Consider the following 19,482-nt stretch of genomic DNA (forward strand, 5'->3'; position numbering starts at 1 on the left):
AAGCATTTGGGGAAGACAGATTGACTCAGAATCTCCAAAAATCCCTTCCATAAATATTTGTAAAAACACGTCATTTGAAGACACATAATGAGATTTAACACAAGGACGCTGCAGCCAAAAATCCATTTCCAAAAGCAGTCTCATAAAACCACCTGTTCAGGGAGTCTCAAGCTTTCAGTTCTCCAGGGCAAATGCATCAATATTTTACATCTGCAGGCTAATAGTAATGAAGACACTCAGTAGGAACATTGCTGTGTAAGATTTGTCAGAGCACCTCCCATCCAGTACAGCTTCATTCCCTGCCTCTGAAAAATTCTTCTCATATTTCCTCTATGAAATCCAAAGGTTTTTTAAAACTTAGGCAAGTCTATAGCAGATGTACAAATTCCATACATTTTCTGACAACGCAATTTACAATTCATGATCACAGTATTCCCTATGTCACAAGAAAAAACATGTTGAGAAATTGAACTGCAAGAAATAAAGAGTATCTACAAAACCACAGCCAGTGTTAAAAAAGGCATTTGTATGCTTAAAAAGTTAATCCATCATAAGAATCCCAGTTAAGCATTATACATGAACATCCATACTCAGCTGTTGATTTTCCATAAGGAATAGACCTAATTGAAATAATCTCCAGTAAATTGTTACCTGAATTCAGGAGAAAATATTTTGAATTTCTGATGAAAAACATAACTGCATTTAGTAGTTCTTCATATTCAAAAGGTTTGTTCTTGGAATGTTTTTAAAAATAGTTTTGCTTGTACTACATATTTCAACCAGTCTTAAAAAATTAGCACAGTTGAATGAGAAGTAAATCTTTCTTATAAGGTGAGCATTACTGGCAAATTTCCCATGTGTCAGAGTAGAATTATTGGTTGCGATGCCTAAGCCAAAGAAAACCCAATTTGCCTTTCCAATTACAGTTTGAATTTACAACGAAGCCATCATTCAGATAAAAGTGGAACTGACTGATATGATATAGACTGATAATATTTTAGATTATCTTTCACATTATTTTAAAACTCTAGACTTCAAATACTTGGATTTAGGATGAGGTGTTATGGACAGAATGAGTTGGAGAAGGCTCTGGAATTGTAATTTGGTGATAGAGATCAGTCTCCAATTTCAAACAAAATATGATGAATTTTTGGATGCTACAATTTTAGTGATAATAATTCATTTAGATCAGTATTGATTTCCAGCAAAGTTGAGAGGACAAATAGACCCTGCAGTTATCTGTTACTTGTCTGACTTTTATAATCTCATTAAAACTATAAGCTCTTGAATTTTTCGTGTGTTTTTCATAAATTCAGGTGCTTCCTAGGCAAACTTGTGGCTTATTCACCCACACCATTTTCTATAAAGAGTATCCTGGAGGTCCAAAGGAATTAGACAAAAGTATTCAAGGAGGAGAGTTGTTCTTCACAGTGGTTCTCAATCCAGTAAGTACAGTGGAATTTTTAAATGTTTTTTAGAAAGTAATTGAAGAAAAAGTTCCTGAATGTTCCAGGGCTGATCAGCAGTATTGGTTACTGACAGTGAGTTCTTTTGTTTTTTCAATTATTTCAATTAAGGTGTATGCTCTGTTAATTGTGCAAAGCAGTCTCCACCTTTTTTTGACATCTGTGTTGTTAGTAATTCAGCAGTGCCAGCCTGTCTTGTTCTTTACTTTTTGCATGAAATAAGACCCCTCCCTGAGACTTAATATTTCAAAGAATTGGAATGTGAAGAACTGCTGTGAGTATCTCAGGTAAAGTTCATTTCTCTGCTGTGCCAAAGTCGTGATGCCAAGTGTTGGGAGCACTTATTGAGGTGAGAAGGCTGCAAGCAAGGAATGCTTGGGCTCCAGTCAGTTTTGAGAAATTTCAGTTGCTCTCTCATAGCAGCTTCAAAGAAGAGATCCAAGTAAAAGAACCACAGAGTTGAAAGAAAAGATCTGAGTAAATGAACCATATCTGCTTAACCTTTCATTTCTCTTTAATGGAAGATAAACAAGAAGTGAGGCACTGAGACTACAGGGCACGGACAGAAGAGAGCAGCGTAGTACTGCAGAATGGTGTGGGATTAGGTCAGCTGCCTCCAAACTGACCTCTTAGACAAGCTTCTAGATGAGGCTTTCATTTGGGATCCAAATCAAATATATAAAGAAAATTCTGCTGTTTCATGGAGATGTAGTCACTGGGAACACCAAAGGGAACAAAACATATTTCTACTCAAATCTTTTGGAATAACCTGAATATTTTTTTGAATAAGCCTTAATATTTTGTGTCCTTTTTTAATCTTCTGCAATGTAATGCAGTCCAAAGGGGAAACCATTTCTGAAAGCTACTTCAGCAATTTATATGGAGGTGTATTTTGCAAACCCCAGATTCTTTCAGGCTATAGTTTTGGCTCTTTGGGAGCAGTTACTGTGTTCTGTTCCCCTTTTTCATGTTCACATAGCAGAATTGGGAAATATAAACTTGCTCAGCACACGTGTGGTTTCCCTTCTAGAGGGTGGCAGTGTTGCAGTCCTGGCTTTGATGATGTGTGTCATTCCAGGCACAGCATAGAATCAGTCATAGAATAGTTTAGGGTGGAAGGGACCTTCAAGACCATCTCCTTCCAACCCCAGGTTAATAGAGCTAAGACCTGGAAAATTCACTGGGTGAGGAGGGTATTGGCACCATAGCAATCCTTTGGCAATGTGTGGGTTTTGACTAGAAGTTACTCAGTGACCAAATTAGAGGAAGGCACAGAACAATATTTTCCACCTTGAAATGCAGCCACAACAGCCAAAAACTATTTTACAATGTAAGGAAACAGCAAAATTTAATATGAGTGCTTGAGGCATAAGCCTCTTTAATAAAAAGAATGAAGAGAATGGAAGGGAAGACAAGTAGTGGAACATCCCTGATTTTTGATATTCATCATGGATGTTTGATCATGTCTGCCTGACACCCTGGAATGTGAGTGCAGTAATGTCTTTTTACACATCACAATTAGGTCTTTGATTCATGCATTGCTGTGCAGACTGTGTGATCACCTACTTCTGAAAATTATGGTATCCCAAATACAATACAGGCTAAAAGAACAGAAGCTAAATGCAGTGTTTTCTAAATATAACTGTAAATGAATATTATGCTAAAATCTGCCCGAGACTCCTTCTGAGGAATGCCTTTGAAAAGACGATGCATCTGCTTTCTAAATATCTGCCTATGAACAGTTCCTGAGGGTTCTAAGCATTAGCCTGGCACATAGTCAGTTTAAAGACTGAGGTTTTTATATTTGTGGGCTTTAGGTTTTGTGTGTATTTATGTCATAGTTTGCAAGTCCAAGTTGGGCAAAAATTTAGGCATTAAAATGAAGACTAAGTAGCTTTAGGAGTCTCTCTGATTATGGAGTAGCATTTTGGATTTCATAAGCTTTCTTGTGTTTTCATTAAAATTGCTGTGTTTTCTTTATGTGAAACACACAGCTGTTGAGAGGATGCAAAAATTCCATTATGAGGCATTTTCAAAATGTTATTTTTCACTGATACAAAGCTAAGAGAAAACACCACCCATGAATCATTATAATGTCAGCTAAACAATGTTCTCAATAATGAGTACATAAATAGTTAGTTTCCAAACCTGGAAAATGTGAGTGTGGATCAAATGTTAATCTTAAAAAATTTCTTCATTCTATTTAATTTGGAAGTGAATATCATTTTTGAAGTGTAAGTTACCAGGCTGAGACTTCAGGAGCTGAGTACCCTACTCTGAAATAAGTGCCCCTAAGAATGAAGCCCAAAATTTCTCAGTGCTTTGGCTGTGCAGTGGTGTAAGAGAGTCTCTCCCTCCTTACAGTGTGCTTGATCAACCACCATGCACAGGATAAGCCACAAAAATCACAGGACTGTGTGTGCAGCTGTGAGTTTTTGTCCTGAGAACCAGTGGGATGGCCCTGTTCCCAGAGCAGGTGTTTTGCAGGTATGGAAGGCCTCAGGAAATGCTGCTCTGCAGATGCTTCCCAGTTTGTGGAACTGGGAACCAGCAGTTGGACTGGTGGAGGAGCAGCAAATCTCATGGCTGGCAGGTTGTGTTCCTGTGGTTTCCATTGGTACCCCTGCACTGGTGGCTGGGACCTGATCCTGACCACTCTTCCTGTAAGCCATCCCAAATTCTCCAGTGCCACCAAGCTGAAAAAGAGCCCAAGCACCAAGAGAGCACTATTACCCAATCTTCAAGTAATATTTTTGTGTCTATCTCCTGTTCAAGAGCTTGCTGGCTGCAGCAGCCCTTGGGCAAGATGGTGCTATCTCAGGATCTTGCACAAAATGTTTCACAGGAAAAGAAAAAGCAAGCTTCAGCAGCCTGTATTGTTGGTGTACTGGCATCATTTCTCCCACATTATCAGCTGAATCATTGACTTAGAGGGAGGTTGAGGGACTTGCACTGATTTAGCCACAGAATTCTGGGGCAAAGCTGCAAGGAAAATGTGCATTGTAGGAGCACATAGTGATGAGTATTTTATCCAGTCAGACACATCTCTGGTTCATTGTCTCACATAGTTACGGCTTTTCATACCACTGTACCGTCTTTAAAACATTTTAGCAAGTATTTTTCCTCAAAAACTAGTTAGAATCTTCAGTGATTTCAGATTCATATCTCTCTGCAATATGCAGTGAAGTTCTTGGATTAGTAAAACAAATTTCTGTTCAGTGTGTCTTAGAACAAAATTGTACCAGTTTCCTACATGTGTCCCTTGTAGCAAGTGAGCCATTAGGTTTTGAGCTATGTATAATGAAGAGGTCGCTATAGACACTGCTGTCAACTGTACCATTCCTTCTCAGATCCTTTGAACTGCAGGAGATACAGATCTGGAGCTTTTCTATCCTACGAGATGAATGTTGAAGGGTAACCAACAGTTCATAAAATTTTCTGTACCTTTTCTGCCCCTAAGAAGAAGAAACAGAATGCAGTAATTGCGTTACGTGCACTTACATGCACTTCCTTGCAAAGTACTGTGTGTCTGCAGATGGAAAGGGAAAATGCCCTGTGGAGAGGAATTTGGTGAAAGCCTTCAAATGGTTGACAGCCCAACAATGAAACTAATGTGTAGCCAGCTGTGTGCTCTTGACGTGGTTACAGCAGTGCTGATGAAGAGGAAAGGCTGCTAATGCTTTAGGCACTTTGACTGATCTTAAAATAATTGTAATCTTTGTGTGCGTTCAGTTCTAAGTATTATTTTCTTCTAATTTTTACCTCTCCCCAGTTGCAGTGAGTAGAGCTGTTATTAAGCTAATTGACTTGCAGCAAGGGAGGAATTATCTCCTTTAGCACTGAAAATGAGAGGATTTGTATGAGCATCAGCAGAACTTGCTGTGTCTTAATGTGACCCTGAACTGGCACTACAGAAGAAAATCAAAATCAAAGACTCAGACTCAAATCTTCCCTTTCTGTCCATCTTGCTTGGCACAGCCTCATATTTAACTGTACTGAGTGTAAGAAGCAGGAAAGTTGGTTCAGTTTGACAGGCTTACCCCATTTCATGGGTGAGAAAGGCATCGATTCCATCTCTCCCCTGTCCTCTCATGCCTGTAACTCCAGCAATAGTTGCCATCAGTTGGGGCAGGGGGAGAAATCAGTTTGGCCAAGCATTTTGGCTGACTGCAGAGCACAAGCATTCTTTGCTTTCCTATCTGTTCTTCAAAACCCACCCATAAAAGCCAGACAGAGTCTGGTATTTTGTGGGTGGAATAAGAAAGGAAAAAATAATTCCCAAGTGAACAGTCAGTGTGGAGGGGCTGTGGAACAGACAAGAATAGCTGTCTCTTTAGAGCTGATTCCTTGTAACAGTGGGCAGGAAATGCATTGAAACTGTGGCAATCAGAATTCTTTACTCTTCTGTGATCCTTAAAATTCTTGAATGGAAAGCTTTGTGCTAGTGGTTTAAAGTCAAGCAAGTCTTTTGAACAGTAGTACCATTACTCAGTCAGCAGGGGAATGAGCAGCAGCAGCAGAAAATAAACTTGAGGTTCCTGTCAGATCAACAATTCAGAACTACATCAAATAGATGATTTTGTTTGAGCTCATAACTCTTCTCTGGCTCCATTGTATTTATGGTGGAGACACCACTGTGTAAATGGAGTGGGCAGGTCCATGGCAGCTGTGAAAGCAGCAGGACAACCTCAGGGCTAAAGAGGGACTTGCAAGCTGTGGTGGAATTGAACACAGCTTTTCTGCAAGCATCCAGGTCTGAAAGGACTGTCTTTCACCTATTAAAAATACTTATTCAATGTAGACTCTGCTCTGATTTGTTATTCCATCACTTTGGCAGTCTAATGGAGCAAAACCTGCTGTTACTAACTGTGAATAGCTGAAACAAAACTGTTTGGTGTAACTTGGAAACAATAGCAGAACTGCAAACAGTGTGCACAATGCCAAATTAATTGGAATATAGGTGTTGTGAGAGTTGCATGTACTCTCATGGCCTGTAAACATGTGCTCAGCAGCTGAAATAGCAGCAATATTCCAAATTGGTAATGCATCTGCTGTGAGTACCTAGCTGAGACCACAGAATTAATTGTCAATCATAATTTTAACTTCAATTTGAAGGGTTGTGCATAACTTCATTGGGTTGGGGAGGCCTCAATGCTACTTGTAATGTTTTTGCACAGATGGGAGGGTGACATAGTGCCTGTGACTAAAGTACCTTGATGACTGTTTGATTAGTAGGAATTTATTCAAGTTGGAATTGCCTGCAATAGATCTATATATGGTTAAAAAATAAGTGTCCAGTATGTAATAAGTGTTCATTACCTGTTTGGTTTTTTTATGCCAGCTCTTGTAGTTGTAGATTTGAAATGCCAAAATAATTAAACTCTTCAAGATCATCCATGTCCTGCGAGTCTCAGACTTCCCTCCACTTCCCTTTCTGCTGCAGTTGATGTCTGAAAAAAATCTCTCTGCTTTGGGGTCTGATCCTGGCAGCTTAAGAGAGACTCCTTGAAGAAGCCAGGGGCCCTAGGAAGAGCTAGTCACTCTTGGGAATGGTAATATCATTCCTTTGGGAGGCAGACACCTCTGTTTTATCAGAAAACAGCAGCTGTTCCTAAGACTCCAGAAGGTTGCTTTGAGTAGTGTCCTTGTATATTTTCCATAGGTGCAGCATCCTCATAATCTTGATTTTGTAGTGATCGGTATTTTTTAAAATACCCAGCCAGCTAACATCCATCACTAGAAGTTGGGTAACTTGTTGCATTGTTTCCTTCTGTGTAAGTTGTTTATCAAGCATCTCTCTGCTCTTGATACATAAATTAGATCATGCTGGTTCATCTTTTCCTGAGACGTGATCTAATAGCAGCAGCTCCTTCTCAGTCTCAGCTCTGGTTTGTTGACCTAGAAGCTGTTGCCTCTAACTGGAAAATGTTGTAGTAAGGAAATAAACTGTATGGAATGAGCAGTCAAAAAAATAAAAGCTCTTTCTCCTGACTGCTTGTTCTCATTTCCCTACATTTCTGCAGTACCAGACAGAATCCCAAATAAGATCAGGACTCAGGAAGGAGAGCAAATGAAACTTAGACCCTTTCACTCTGGGGAACAAGAAAATCCTGAGGAGAAGCTTGAAGGAGAAGGCAGAGCACAGGAGAGCACCTTTGCAGCTCTGATCTGAAAATGTGTGAGAGCAGCGAAGGAGCTGCTGCCCAGAGGCCAGATTTAGTCCCAAACCATCATTTTAAAAACTGTCTGCATTCCATTTCAGTTCCCCTGTGAAGGATATTAAATCCCGTGGAGAGTGTGCATTGAAGTGCAACCAAGATGATGGTTTGTTTATGAGGAACAGCTAAAAAAGGGTGATCCTTCTGCACTGAAATAAAGAAAATGCTGAGATGCCTGAAAGAAATGATTTGAGAAGAGTGCTGGAAATAATAAAATCAAATCAGCTCTTTTTATCTGAAAGGGAGGTTAAAATGCTTGTTAGAGTAAATATAAGTATATTCACAGCTGCTTCCCTATTGAAGGAGGAATAAAGAAATATATGAAGTTCTGTTTATATTGTACAGCATTTCCCAGAGGTGGAAGATTTTTGAAGAAATAGTCTTATTTACTGGGTCTAGCCTTGGGACATGGCCACAAAGGATTCATTTTAGAGCTCCTAAAGGAATCCTAAAAGGATGGTGGTTCCAAGAGAGTACATCTTTAGAAGCAAGAGAGTAAATCTTAAGCATGCTATTAGTTGCAGAGAAAGAATAATGATCCTTGTTAATTAGAACTTGTTTGAATGACTCAGAACATGGTATGATAGAGCAAATTACAGCATCATAAACCCAGTATGGAAGGGAAAAATCATCATTATGTTTTGTGCTGGTGTGAAATGGCACCACCTGCAGATGGAAGGGGATTGGTGTGTGTCCCCATCCTTCTGCACAGGGAAGTGGGGAGTGATCCACCATCCCTCTCAGCTGATCTCTGATATTTATGATGCCATCTAGAAGAGTCTTTTTCTACAATGTAAAGTCATGTATCTTCTTGGCTAAGTATGGATTTTTTAAAAGATTCAGCCATTTAAGTTTTCAACCAGCATTTGATCATCTTTGTGCTGTAAATAATTAACCATAAAGTATTTGACTTAAAAAATATAACTAAAATGGGAGCTTAGGTCTCGGGTAATTTTTCCCCTTCACTGACACAATTTTATATGCTGGAAATTATTTATGATGATATGTCCAGTCAATTTCTGAGCCTGTACTGGCATTCTTGAAATTACAGTGATGTTCTCTTCAGGGAAAGAATAATTATATTTTCCCTGAACTAGCAATCTTTTCAACTTCTTCTGCTTTTTCTTTCATGGCAGTGCAGTATCTGTTGGCAAGTAAGGAGTTGCCAGGAGGTGAATTGACATTAAAATGTCAGAGTTGAGCCCACATGTAGGAAAGAAAGGGGCTGTCAGGAAAGCAGGTTAACCTTTTTTATGGAAACCTGCTGATTGTGACTTTAGTGAGAACAACGTGGTCCTGTGGCTGCACTGTTCCTGCTTTGAGAACTGAGATGAAAAAGGAAACTTGAAAAGGTTACACATCTGGTGCCTAAAGGGAAGGGGTTTTCAGTCTCAGTCCTAGCCACAAAGAAAGATCATCTCCTAGTGATTTAGCACTGTGTATCTTCTGATTTTACTGTAAATACCAGCTTTTCATTATTTTCCTTTTCTTTCTTTAAGCTAAGGACTGGAATTCCTTTACAAAATATTAACTTCAGTTCCTGAACTAATTTCAGCATTCTGACCATGATAACCTTTTCTTTTTTTGAAGCGGCTTACTTCAGGTTTTACTTCAAATAGAAATTGCTCATTCATGGCATTAGCAGATTTATTTATAAAAAGAGTCATGTTTCTAATTTTTTAAGGGAAATTAGTCTGGAGAGTTTATCTTGGGGGAGTTGTACTTAAAAAAAACTTAAAGAAAGAAATCACTGGTTTGCAGATTTCAGTGCAAGAGCAGACTGTTGCATCAGTGAAAAATTTCCTTGGAAAGGGATCACTGTAGAAAAAGAGGGGGTTCTGTCTGCAGCCCTTCCTTGCAGTCTGTGCATCCCTGCTCTGTTCACCTGCTCACTTTAGGTGTATCCAAAAATGCCCTTCCTGTGAGAAACCTTCATGGAAGCACTGCTTCCATTGGGAGTGCAGAAGTGCAGTTGGAGCAAGGGCTGGAATGGGAGGGTCTATCTGGGTATCACTTTCATAGTAAGGTACTGGGAAAGTAACATACCAGCAGCCTTCAGACTTCTGGTGTTTTTTGTTTGGGAATATTCCATGCAGTTATTTGAAAGTGCTCAGGTTTCAGATTTTTTTGGTCTGTTTTGCATGTTAAAGTCACAGCAATAGAGCTCAGCTGCTTCCCTGGTCTGTGACGGCTTTACTCTTCTATGAAATCAGAAATTATATTATAAACAGATATGTTTTAGTACAGTATTGTATTATATTATATTCAGAAATATATATATATTTAACATTGCATTTTTATTCCCCTGAAAGTAAAGCAGTGGGCACTGTTTTTGCTGTGTGCCATCAAGTGAGTGCACATAAAGGTTCTGTCAGTGCTGCCCAAGCCCAGGGTAGCACTGCACATCCTGCAGCTCACAGAGCTCATGGCACCTGGTCCAGCCATTTCCTCACTGCTTGCATTGAGTTGACTGAGCAGAAAGAAGTGATTCAGTTGAGGGGCCAGGGTAGTAAGGGCTGTGTGAGCGTGATCCCAAACCTGGGTGAGGTTTGGGCTGTGTGAGCGTGATCCCAAACCTGGGTGAGGTTTGGGCTGTGTGAGTGTGATCCCAACCCTGGGTGAGGTTTGGGCTGTGTGAGTGTGATCCCAACCCTGGGTGAGGTTTGGGCTGTGCGAGCGTGATCCCAGACCTGGGTGAGGTTTGCTGCCCCAAGAGCCAAGTGCAGATGATGAGGTTTCCATTCCCTGGGGCTGCATTGCCATCTAGCGGTGCAGGGGCTCGAGGTGTGCTGTTCGTTTTGTCTCCACAGATCAGCATCTTCATGACACACCTGTCCAATTACGGCAACGACCGCCTGGGCTTGTACACCTTTGTCAATCTGGCCAACTTCGTGCATACCTGGACAAACCTGAAACTGCAAACCCTGCCCCCCGTCCAGCTGGCTCACAAGTATTTTGAGCTATTCCCTGAGCAGAAGGACCCTCTCTGGCAGGTGAAGGCTGAGCAAGAGATCAGAAAAAAATTGTCTTGGTGTTGTGGTTTTTTTTTACTTCTTTGTTTCAGGTTCTTGTTGAGAAAAGCAGTATATTTTTAAGTTGGTTCCATAAACCAGGCAACTGAAGCTTCAGGATGCGCTTGTGGTCCCCGTCACTTGTTAAAGGCCGTGTAATTAATATGCGTTAGGATGCACAACTAAAATTATCTTTATTTTGTTTTATTTGTGACACTACTTGCCTTCAAAAATGTGGGGAAAGGCAGGCAAGTGCATGTTGTGTTATTTCTCTTCTCCTTTTGGAACTAACAGGAATAAAGCCTTTGACAGGCAGATTTATATGCATCTTCTAGCAGTTGAAGAAATGAGTTTTTCTCCAAGTGTGTAAGGAGAAGAGAGCATCCAAAAAGAGAAAATAGCATTAAGACCATGGATACCCTAATTAGCCAAGTGGAAATAGATAAGATAATCAGAAGTTATTCACAGTAGGTTGGGAGCTGCCTAAGGAAGAAGTTTGCCAAGAAGCTGTAGATACCCGAGTCCTGACAGTGATAATATTAACCCAAATAAAATCTTTTTAAGGTGGCCTGGTGGAAATACTCTAAGGAGCAAACTTTACTAAATCAAACATAAAAATGCGTTTCAGCTTGCTTACTAAAATGTTTTCCAGTGCTGAATATTGAATTTCCAACTTAGGGTCAGAGATTGCAAATTTGTACTTAAATATGCATCTTGAAATTCATGCTGGTTTTGAATAAAACATTGAACTAGAGGGGGAAATGTCAAGGATTTTGCATAATACTGAGAATAATTTTTAAAATGGAAATTAGCCTGTAGCCAAATTACTTGGAAAATTGTAATTACTTAGAACTATAGTTATAAAAAAGACATTTTTAAGTTACAGTGAGCAAGACATACTCTATGTGGTGTATTTTGTCCATAATTGATGTGATTTTGAATACAGATATATATTCTTAAAGCCTCTGAGGGGTATGTGAAGATAATTCTCTTCATCTCGGTGCAGTATTGCCAAACCAGTGTCAAAAGTTGTTTGTGAGTAGCATTTCCAGAACAAATTTAAACTGATTCAATTGTGAAGCAGCAAAGATTAAAGATTACTATTAGGTACTGATTTGAAATGCAAGATCAGAATATGTATTTGTGAATAGAAAGCCTTAAATCATAATAAACTTACTCTTTTAGTTTTAAAATGCAGCAGATGTAGTATGGTAGCTGTTACAGGAATGGGGCAACTATATATGTGTAGGATATATTTCTTCAACATGCTTCTCCTTAAAAAAATTCCAGACTTTTAAGCGAATCAGGTTCTGACCTGGTTACATTGGAAATAGCATTCAGAATCGCTGGAATAGTTCTGGAATGCATTGGTTTTCAGTCATAAGGAAAAATAATTTTTGGTAAGAATTTTTGTTCATGGGTGAAAAATAGATAATTTATATATGAACCTTTTCAGATGTGATTGCCAATGAAATTCTGAGTTTTCTTCTCTGTTTTAGAACCCCTGTGATGACAAACGGCACAAAGATATCTGGTCTAAGGAAAAAACCTGTGATCGGTTACCAAAATTCTTGGTTGTAGGACCCCAGAAAACTGGTGAGATTTTCTTTTATTCCAACAAGATAGGCTGTGTGTAAGTTCAGATACATAAAACAATTAATCACTGCTGACTCAGGCTGCTGTGTAGAGATCTTGATCATCCAACAGCATTATTTTATTTTTGAATACCATGCTAACGTAGCTTAAATCATGTAAATCACAACAGCAGTCAGTACACATTGGGAATGCAGGGTTCAGGTGTGTTCAGGTTTCTTTGGGCTTTATGTCAAAGTGAGTAAACTTTGATAAAGAGGTGAACAAGACAGACACGCTCTTGTCAAAGTGGAAGAAAGAAAAGGACAGGACAGAGACATCTTTCAAATGGGTTGGATTCTGAATTGCAAGTTCTTGTGTGTGTCTTGTTTATAGAATATTGCTATTTCTTGGCATTTTTTTCAAGTCAAGAAGTTCCTAATGGGCAGTTTTAATTACAAGATTGCACTAGTTTATACATTTACTCAATGGTTATTTTTGTTCTCTGTGATCAGAAAATTGCAAAATTCCTTTCATCTTCACCAATCCCCAAAGCTACTGAATGCAACATATTTTAAAATTATTTTTGTGACAGTCTCATATACATAAATCATTGTTTTTTAAAACAGACTATTTTAATTTGGAAAAACAGATTTCAACACTGGTACTTCAGTTGTCTGTATTAACTAATTACAGTTCTTAATATGTCCTAATTCTAAAAGCTCAGAAAGTGCAGGATCTTATGTGACATAAATCGACATCACCTCAGTGAGTTGAAATGGAATAAAGCTGATTTAGTCCCATCTGCAGCCCAATAAATATGTGTGTGTGTGTGTGTGTGTGTTTTTATTTTAAATCTTGGACTTTTTTCCTATTTGCAGGTACTACAGCCTTGTATTTGTTCCTGATCATGCATCCTTCCATCATTAGTAACTCCCCCAGCCCAAAAACCTTTGAGGAGGTACAGTTCTTTAATAGAAATAACTACCACAGGGGGATTGATTGGTAAGATGGGTTATTAGTATAAATCTAAAAGTTTATATATTGTGAACAATAGAAAAATGACATTACTGTTGGTAATGGTAACTGTGCATATATAAAGTGAGATAAGAAATAACCTTCAGTGTCTTTCTGAAATGAGAAGTAAATGCAAGTGAATAATGATCTTACTACAGAATATCTTAAATGCACTAACTTTTGTGAGGCTTTCTTGTAAATATCCAGATATGACTATCTGCAGAGGAATAACAAAATAATGTATTTCTTGTTACACATGCCTTTGAAAGTGGGACAGTAATGGTTGGTGGTTGGCTATATGGACACAAAAGTTATCTTCCTGCTGGAAATCTTATTTCTTAAGAGAAAAACAAAGATACTATCAGGAAGAGGCATTTCTTCCTTTAAGTAGAATATAGCAGTAGCAATAATGTAAATAATAAAAAATGGGGACAGGGAAAGCCTCTCAAAATGCTCTTTAAAGATCAGGTAATTAGGAGAATGTGTCTGTGTGGGTCAGTAAGTGGTGCTGAGACAGAGCCTGTGTCCCTGCTGCCACACTCACTGTGGCTCCCTGGGAGTCACCAGGCACAGCTGCACCTGAAGGTCACTCCTGATTCCTCTGTTTTCCCCAAGTGCTGCACTGTAAAGCACTGCAGCATGAAAGCTGCTGACATGCTGTAGCAGCTGGGGAGCACCAGGGAAGGATTATTGATTTCTTGTCTTGTTTCTTTATTTTGCCCCCAGTTTAAGGGAGAGTACTTTTATTGCCTTGGACTCTGTATTCATCCATAAAATGAGCAGGGTGAAGGCTGTTGTGTGCTCTCAGTGCAGACACATCAGATGCAGTTTGTTTGGCACACCCCTCGTGTTCCCAGAGGTGGAATTGCTGTGGATCCCACATTCTCACTGGGAAGGGTGCTGAGTCAGCTCTTGTGCCGGTGGAGATGTGCTGGGTGAATGAATGAGTGAGTGGCACTGGGAAATGGCTGCCGAGGCATTGGCAGCCCGTGAGGAGGACGTGCAGGCGAGGCAGAGCAGCTCCATGCTGATGGAACAGCCCAAGTGCAGCGAGCCTGTTCTTCCACAAAATCCATGTTTTCATGTTGCTGGAAAACTACTGTGCTGCTTCTCTCTTTCCTCCTGCCTTATCCACTTCCCCAAGGTGCAGGTACAATGTGGCTGCCACACACACGTCAGATTACCTTCATCTTAACGTGGCACCGTGAGTGAGGCTCACAGTGGACAGCCTGTCTAAACCAGGCACAGCCCTTGGGCAGGTTCTCACCACAGCACCCACTCTGTGCCCCACCACCCCTGCCAGGTTCCCACAGTTAAGTCTCAGATCCTCAGCACTCCCTCTTGGTGTTGTTGCATAATTCTTAGATTTGCATTCTGTCTGCCAGGCAGATCTCTCAGACCACCTAGTCTGATAGGGTGTTTAAATGCTGGCTTGTAATGAGCTTGCCACTTTGTAATTAGATACAAGGGCTCTCCTCATTAGTCCATTAATTGGCTGGTATTCCTGCAAGACTCACAAATAGCAATCAGTTCAATTTTGTTTACAGTTGTGGAGATAGGGCTTTGTCCCTGAGCTGCCTCGCAGTCTTTGTCCAAGGTTGGATTTAGAGCAGGACCAACTACAGAAGCAGAAGAGGATCCTTGTAGCCCTCAGAACCTCAGCATTGCCCTTTTGAAAGCTGTGTAGGTGTAAATTGCAGGCTTCCAACAGACATGACAGAAGAGTAAGATAAGAACTGACTGATAACAACTTCTTGCTGTTGTTGAAGTGCAGAAGTCTAAACAGAGCAGTCCTGCATTTCTTTATGTAAGCTTTGTTACAGGTTTCTTGGACAAGCTTCTCTAAAGCCTTCTCAGCCTCATCAAATCAGCCCTAACACTTCTGGGAAATAAAAGTCCACTGACTTCAGTGGTTACAATTTCAAAGCAAAGAAGAGCCCATCGTTTGTACTGGAAGTAGCTCATCTGTATGAACAGAGCAAAGTCTAAGCACTGCAGGAAATCTCGGTCCTTAAGCATGGTCTTCAGAAGAGGCTGTTTAAATAACATTTGTTTTCTCAGTACAGGTTAACTGAAAAGTCAAGAGGGCCAAAATTTTTCATTTATTGTTTTCCCCAGCAATAACAAGAAGTGATCTGAGGGCCGGGGATAGAGAAGTCCTTAGATGACAAAGCAATTGCAGGAATTTAACTACAGCTTCATAACAGATGAGGGAAGCTCACAAAAAACCCTTAAACAACTACAACCCAAATTTCCCCCAAAACGTGACTCACAGAAAAATAAGTGAATTCTGTCACTGCTCAGAAACCTTTTACCTGATTAAGCTGTGGGGGATGGTTTCAGTGCATCTTCCCGTATAAACAGCCTCTTCTCAGTGAAAGCATCTGATTGATACTAAGTAGCTTTTTCTTACAGTATTTCAGTTCAGTTGGTGTCAGCAAAAGGCCAAATTTGGAAAATTCAATTTCTACTTTAGACTTGAGCAGTTTGTTCTGACTGAAAAGTGAGAACTCGTGAATTTTAAATACATAAATACTGTAACATTTTTATCCCGTTAAAAAAAAATAGCTGTAATGTCTAGTTACATTTAGTGAGAAGGAAGCTAGTACCAAGTAAAATATGATCAAAGATACAGTGTAAGCTTTGGTTTGCTTTCTTTTTTTTGCACTTAGGCTTTTGTTTTAATTGAGTACTCTAGAGTAAAGTATGCCTAACAGATTTATCAGCATTTGTGTGATTTTTAAGTAATTCTGAGGATGATGTTGCTTTCCCAGGTACATGGATTTCTTTCCAACTCCTTCTAATGTCACCACTGACTTCCTCTTTGAGAAAAGTGCCAACTATTTCCATTCTGAGGAAGCTCCCAAGAGAGCTGCTTCCCTCATCCCCAAGGCCAAAATCATCACCATCCTCATTGACCCGTCGGACCGCGCCTACTCCTGGTACCAGGTATGCCCTTGGGAGAACATGGGCAGGCACCAGGCCAGGCTTCCACCCTGAATCCTCTCTGTGTGTCCTCTCAGGATATATCCCTATAGTCAGTGACCCTCTGTGATCACCCATGGTTATCTGTCATATTTTTAGGGTTAAAATACCAGTAACCACTTCTTCAATTTATCTATGATGCAAGCATGTAAAAATGATTACTTAATTAATGCAATCAGCACATACAGAAATAAGTATATAGACACAGTTATCTAGTTCATGCTCAAAATACACGATAGGCTAAGAAATTTTTGTCAGTAAGAGCAGCCAGTTTTGCCTTGTTTCCCCGGCTTTTGTGGTCTGTAAAGTTCCAGCAATGTCACTTCTTTTGCAGCATCAGCGATCCCATGAAGACCCCGCAGCTCTGAAATTCAGCTTCTATCAGGTGATCACAGCTGGCCCTCGAGCCCCCTCTGAGCTCAGAGCTCTGCAGAAGAGATGCCTGGCACCTGGATGGTATGCCACCCACATTGAGAGATGGCTCACTTACTTCCCACCTTACCAGGTGAGCAAGACTCCTGATATGTTCATCCTCTATATATATATTATATATTTATATGTATGTATGTATATATGCTGTCCTTAAAGTTTACTTTTGTAAAAGTCTTGTCTACTGACTGCTGATCTCCAGGATATTCTCCAAATCATTACCCTCCTTCTGGCCCCATGTAAGGTCAAGCCTCAAAAGATGCACATCCTAAGCCCTGAGTGTCATGTGATAACAGCAGACCAGGCAGACACTATCACATGATTGCTATCTCCTTGGGGATTTATTTCTGGAATGGAATTTTGTGACATTGGCAGCTTGTCTGGCACTGCTCTCACCCAACAGTTAGAGGGAAGTTGGCTGCAATCCCAACCTTCTGTTTATCCAGGGCTCTTGTAGCTGAGACAAGTTGGCTGGAGTCTGCACCTTCTGTTTCCCCAGAGTGTGCCAAGGAAGCTCTGATGCATCTAGCTGCTGTTATTCCCCACATACTCTCTTTTCAGCCAGCCTTGTATATCTCTTCATGAGGTGCACAATGCTGTAACATCCTGACTCCTGAATGAAATTCTCCTTATTATGTTTTCATTAGCTTTTCTCCACAAGTAACCCACGAATATTGAATAATATGCATTGTCATGCAGGTTTTTGCCAGATTTTATGTCCCACAGTGATAGTGAAGAATCAGCCCTGATGGCCTTATGTTTTATCTGGAAAAGTAGTAGCCATTAATATAATTTTTTTCTTGGCTGGGCCAGTCTCTCTCACTTTCCTGACAGTATTTCTTATCTTTCTAGATCCTTCACTGCTGTTTTTCTGTTGTCACAACAGCTTCCAATGCAATATAATTTCAGATATAATTAAAATGCTATTTACTCTGCTCCCAGATCATTAATGATGATGACAATTAAGACTGGGCCCATTATTGTTCCCTGGGGCAGTACTCTTCATATGATGGAGTTTTACAGAGGTGGAAGTTTCAGTTGCAAGCCTGAAATAATGAATTCCAATTTAAACCTCCATTTATTTTCTCTGTCGTAGTTGCTGATTATTGATGGACAGCAGCTGAGAACTGACCCATCTACTGTAATGGATGAAGTACAGAAGTTTCTGGGAGTCTCTCCTCATTATAATTACTCTGAAGCCCTAACGTGAGTTAATCAGTTCATGATATTCACATGTTCCTGCATTCCTAAAATACCAGCTAGCCTGTAAGTCAGCTCACTGCAGAACAAAGCCCTTCATAGTTCCTTGAGCTGTCAGTAGGGTGACTTGTTCAGAACACAGTTTGGGGTTAAATGTTCTGTGCAGCATTCACTGAGCCACTTGGCTGTTACAGAAGTAGAGCTCTGACAGACAAAGTGCTGCTTTGTGAGAATTGCATATGAATTTTGCAACGCATCAAAATGAATTTTACTTCCCTAAGTGGAACATGAAATGCTGATATGCAGAAACAGAAAGCAAATAGAATAATTTCTCTTTATTTTTGGCATTAGCTGAAAAACAGATTCAGTTATATCAGTCAGGAATGTAACATCCAGTCCTTTGGGTTCTGACTCCTAGATTTGATTACACACAGATTTTACACTGCACAATGTTTGTTTCAGGTTCGATTCTCATAAAGGATTCTGGTGTCAGCTCTTGGAAGAAGGAAAAACCAAGTGTCTTGGAAAGAGCAAAGGCAGAAAATACCCTCCTATGGCTTCTGAGGTAAAGCATGCTGGTCATTGGCGTTGTACAGGAACTCAGTTGGCACACACAGGACATGACACAAGCAAAATCATGAGAAGGGAGAAAAGACAAGATTAAGTAGAAGTTAGTTATTTGGCTACCTTTCCGTGCAAAGGAAGTGTTTTAGATGGCTGTGGGCTCCATAGACGTTCAGTTCTTCATTTCAAATGTGAAGATGAAGTCATTAAAAAACAACAGCGATGAAAACCCCCCACAAATTCTAAAACTTGGCACCCCTTAGAAAACTAAATGTGCTGTTCTGGAAGTCCTGTCCCTTTACCTTATAGACTTAAGCAGCAGAAGTTCCACAGTGCAAGTTTCTGTCATCAGATAGGTGTATTTTTGTGGTCCCTTGTCTATGAGCCTAGTTAGACTGTGACAGGTAATGGAGGCACTCCTGTAATCCAGTTTTAACAGAGGCTAGATTCTGTTTCTATGAATTTTAAAAATACCTTCCCCAGGCAAATGCTCAAATGGGGAAGTTTCAGTCAGATCAAATGCTGCAGTCTGTACCCAAGGGCAGTTCAGTCTCCTGTTCTAGCTCTAACTTCCATGTTGATTCTGCCTTGCATTGCCATTTCATTTAGCCTGGCTAAAATGCAAATAAAACCCTTCCGTTTGAACAGCAGCAAGAATTAATGTACCAAGGACGTTTCCCTCACAGTACTTCAATTATAAATAACTTCACATCAGTAGAGTCATAAAGATACAAAACCATTGGGTGAAAAGGATTTTGGTCAGAGGTAAGACAACACTGTATTTGTGCAAAACCTTGTCTTTTTCAACTGTAAATGATTCTCAAAATGGGGGTTGCTAACTGATACAAGTCTACATAAAAAGATATTTTAGTAGCTGTTATTTCAATCACACTGTAATATTAGTATCTCCATCACATTCAGTATGATTCCAAATGTACAAGACTAAGAGTAGAATTCAGTTCTGCTTTGACTTTGGTGTTCATTTTGAACAACCTTTGTTTCCCTTGAAATTACCTTTCA

The 19,482-nt window shown here is 39.9% G+C and overlaps 1 protein-coding gene across 2 annotated transcripts in view; it reads left to right on the forward strand.

The window, feature by feature from the left end:
• The window catches only part of LOC139602436 (bifunctional heparan sulfate N-deacetylase/N-sulfotransferase 3), a 52,559-nt gene that overhangs the window by 29,344 nt on the left and 3,733 nt on the right, over positions 1 to 19,482 (forward strand). For both annotated transcript variants that reach the window (XM_071452295.1, XM_071452296.1), the window contains exons 6-13: positions 1,317 to 1,445; positions 10,495 to 10,677; positions 12,195 to 12,291; positions 13,149 to 13,272; positions 16,059 to 16,233; positions 16,604 to 16,774; positions 17,795 to 17,904; positions 18,361 to 18,463. In XM_071452295.1, the coding sequence (XP_071308396.1) occupies positions 1,317 to 1,445; positions 10,495 to 10,677; positions 12,195 to 12,291; positions 13,149 to 13,272; positions 16,059 to 16,233; positions 16,604 to 16,774; positions 17,795 to 17,904; positions 18,361 to 18,463 (1,092 nt within the window). The remainder of the gene's footprint in view (positions 1 to 1,316; positions 1,446 to 10,494; positions 10,678 to 12,194; positions 12,292 to 13,148; positions 13,273 to 16,058; positions 16,234 to 16,603; positions 16,775 to 17,794; positions 17,905 to 18,360; positions 18,464 to 19,482) is intronic.

This window comes from Agelaius tricolor, unplaced genomic scaffold (assembly GCF_023055355.1).
Source record: "Agelaius tricolor isolate 1412-34295 unplaced genomic scaffold, bAgeTri1.0.p SCAF_34, whole genome shotgun sequence".
Taxonomy (NCBI): domain Eukaryota; kingdom Metazoa; phylum Chordata; class Aves; order Passeriformes; family Icteridae; genus Agelaius; species Agelaius tricolor.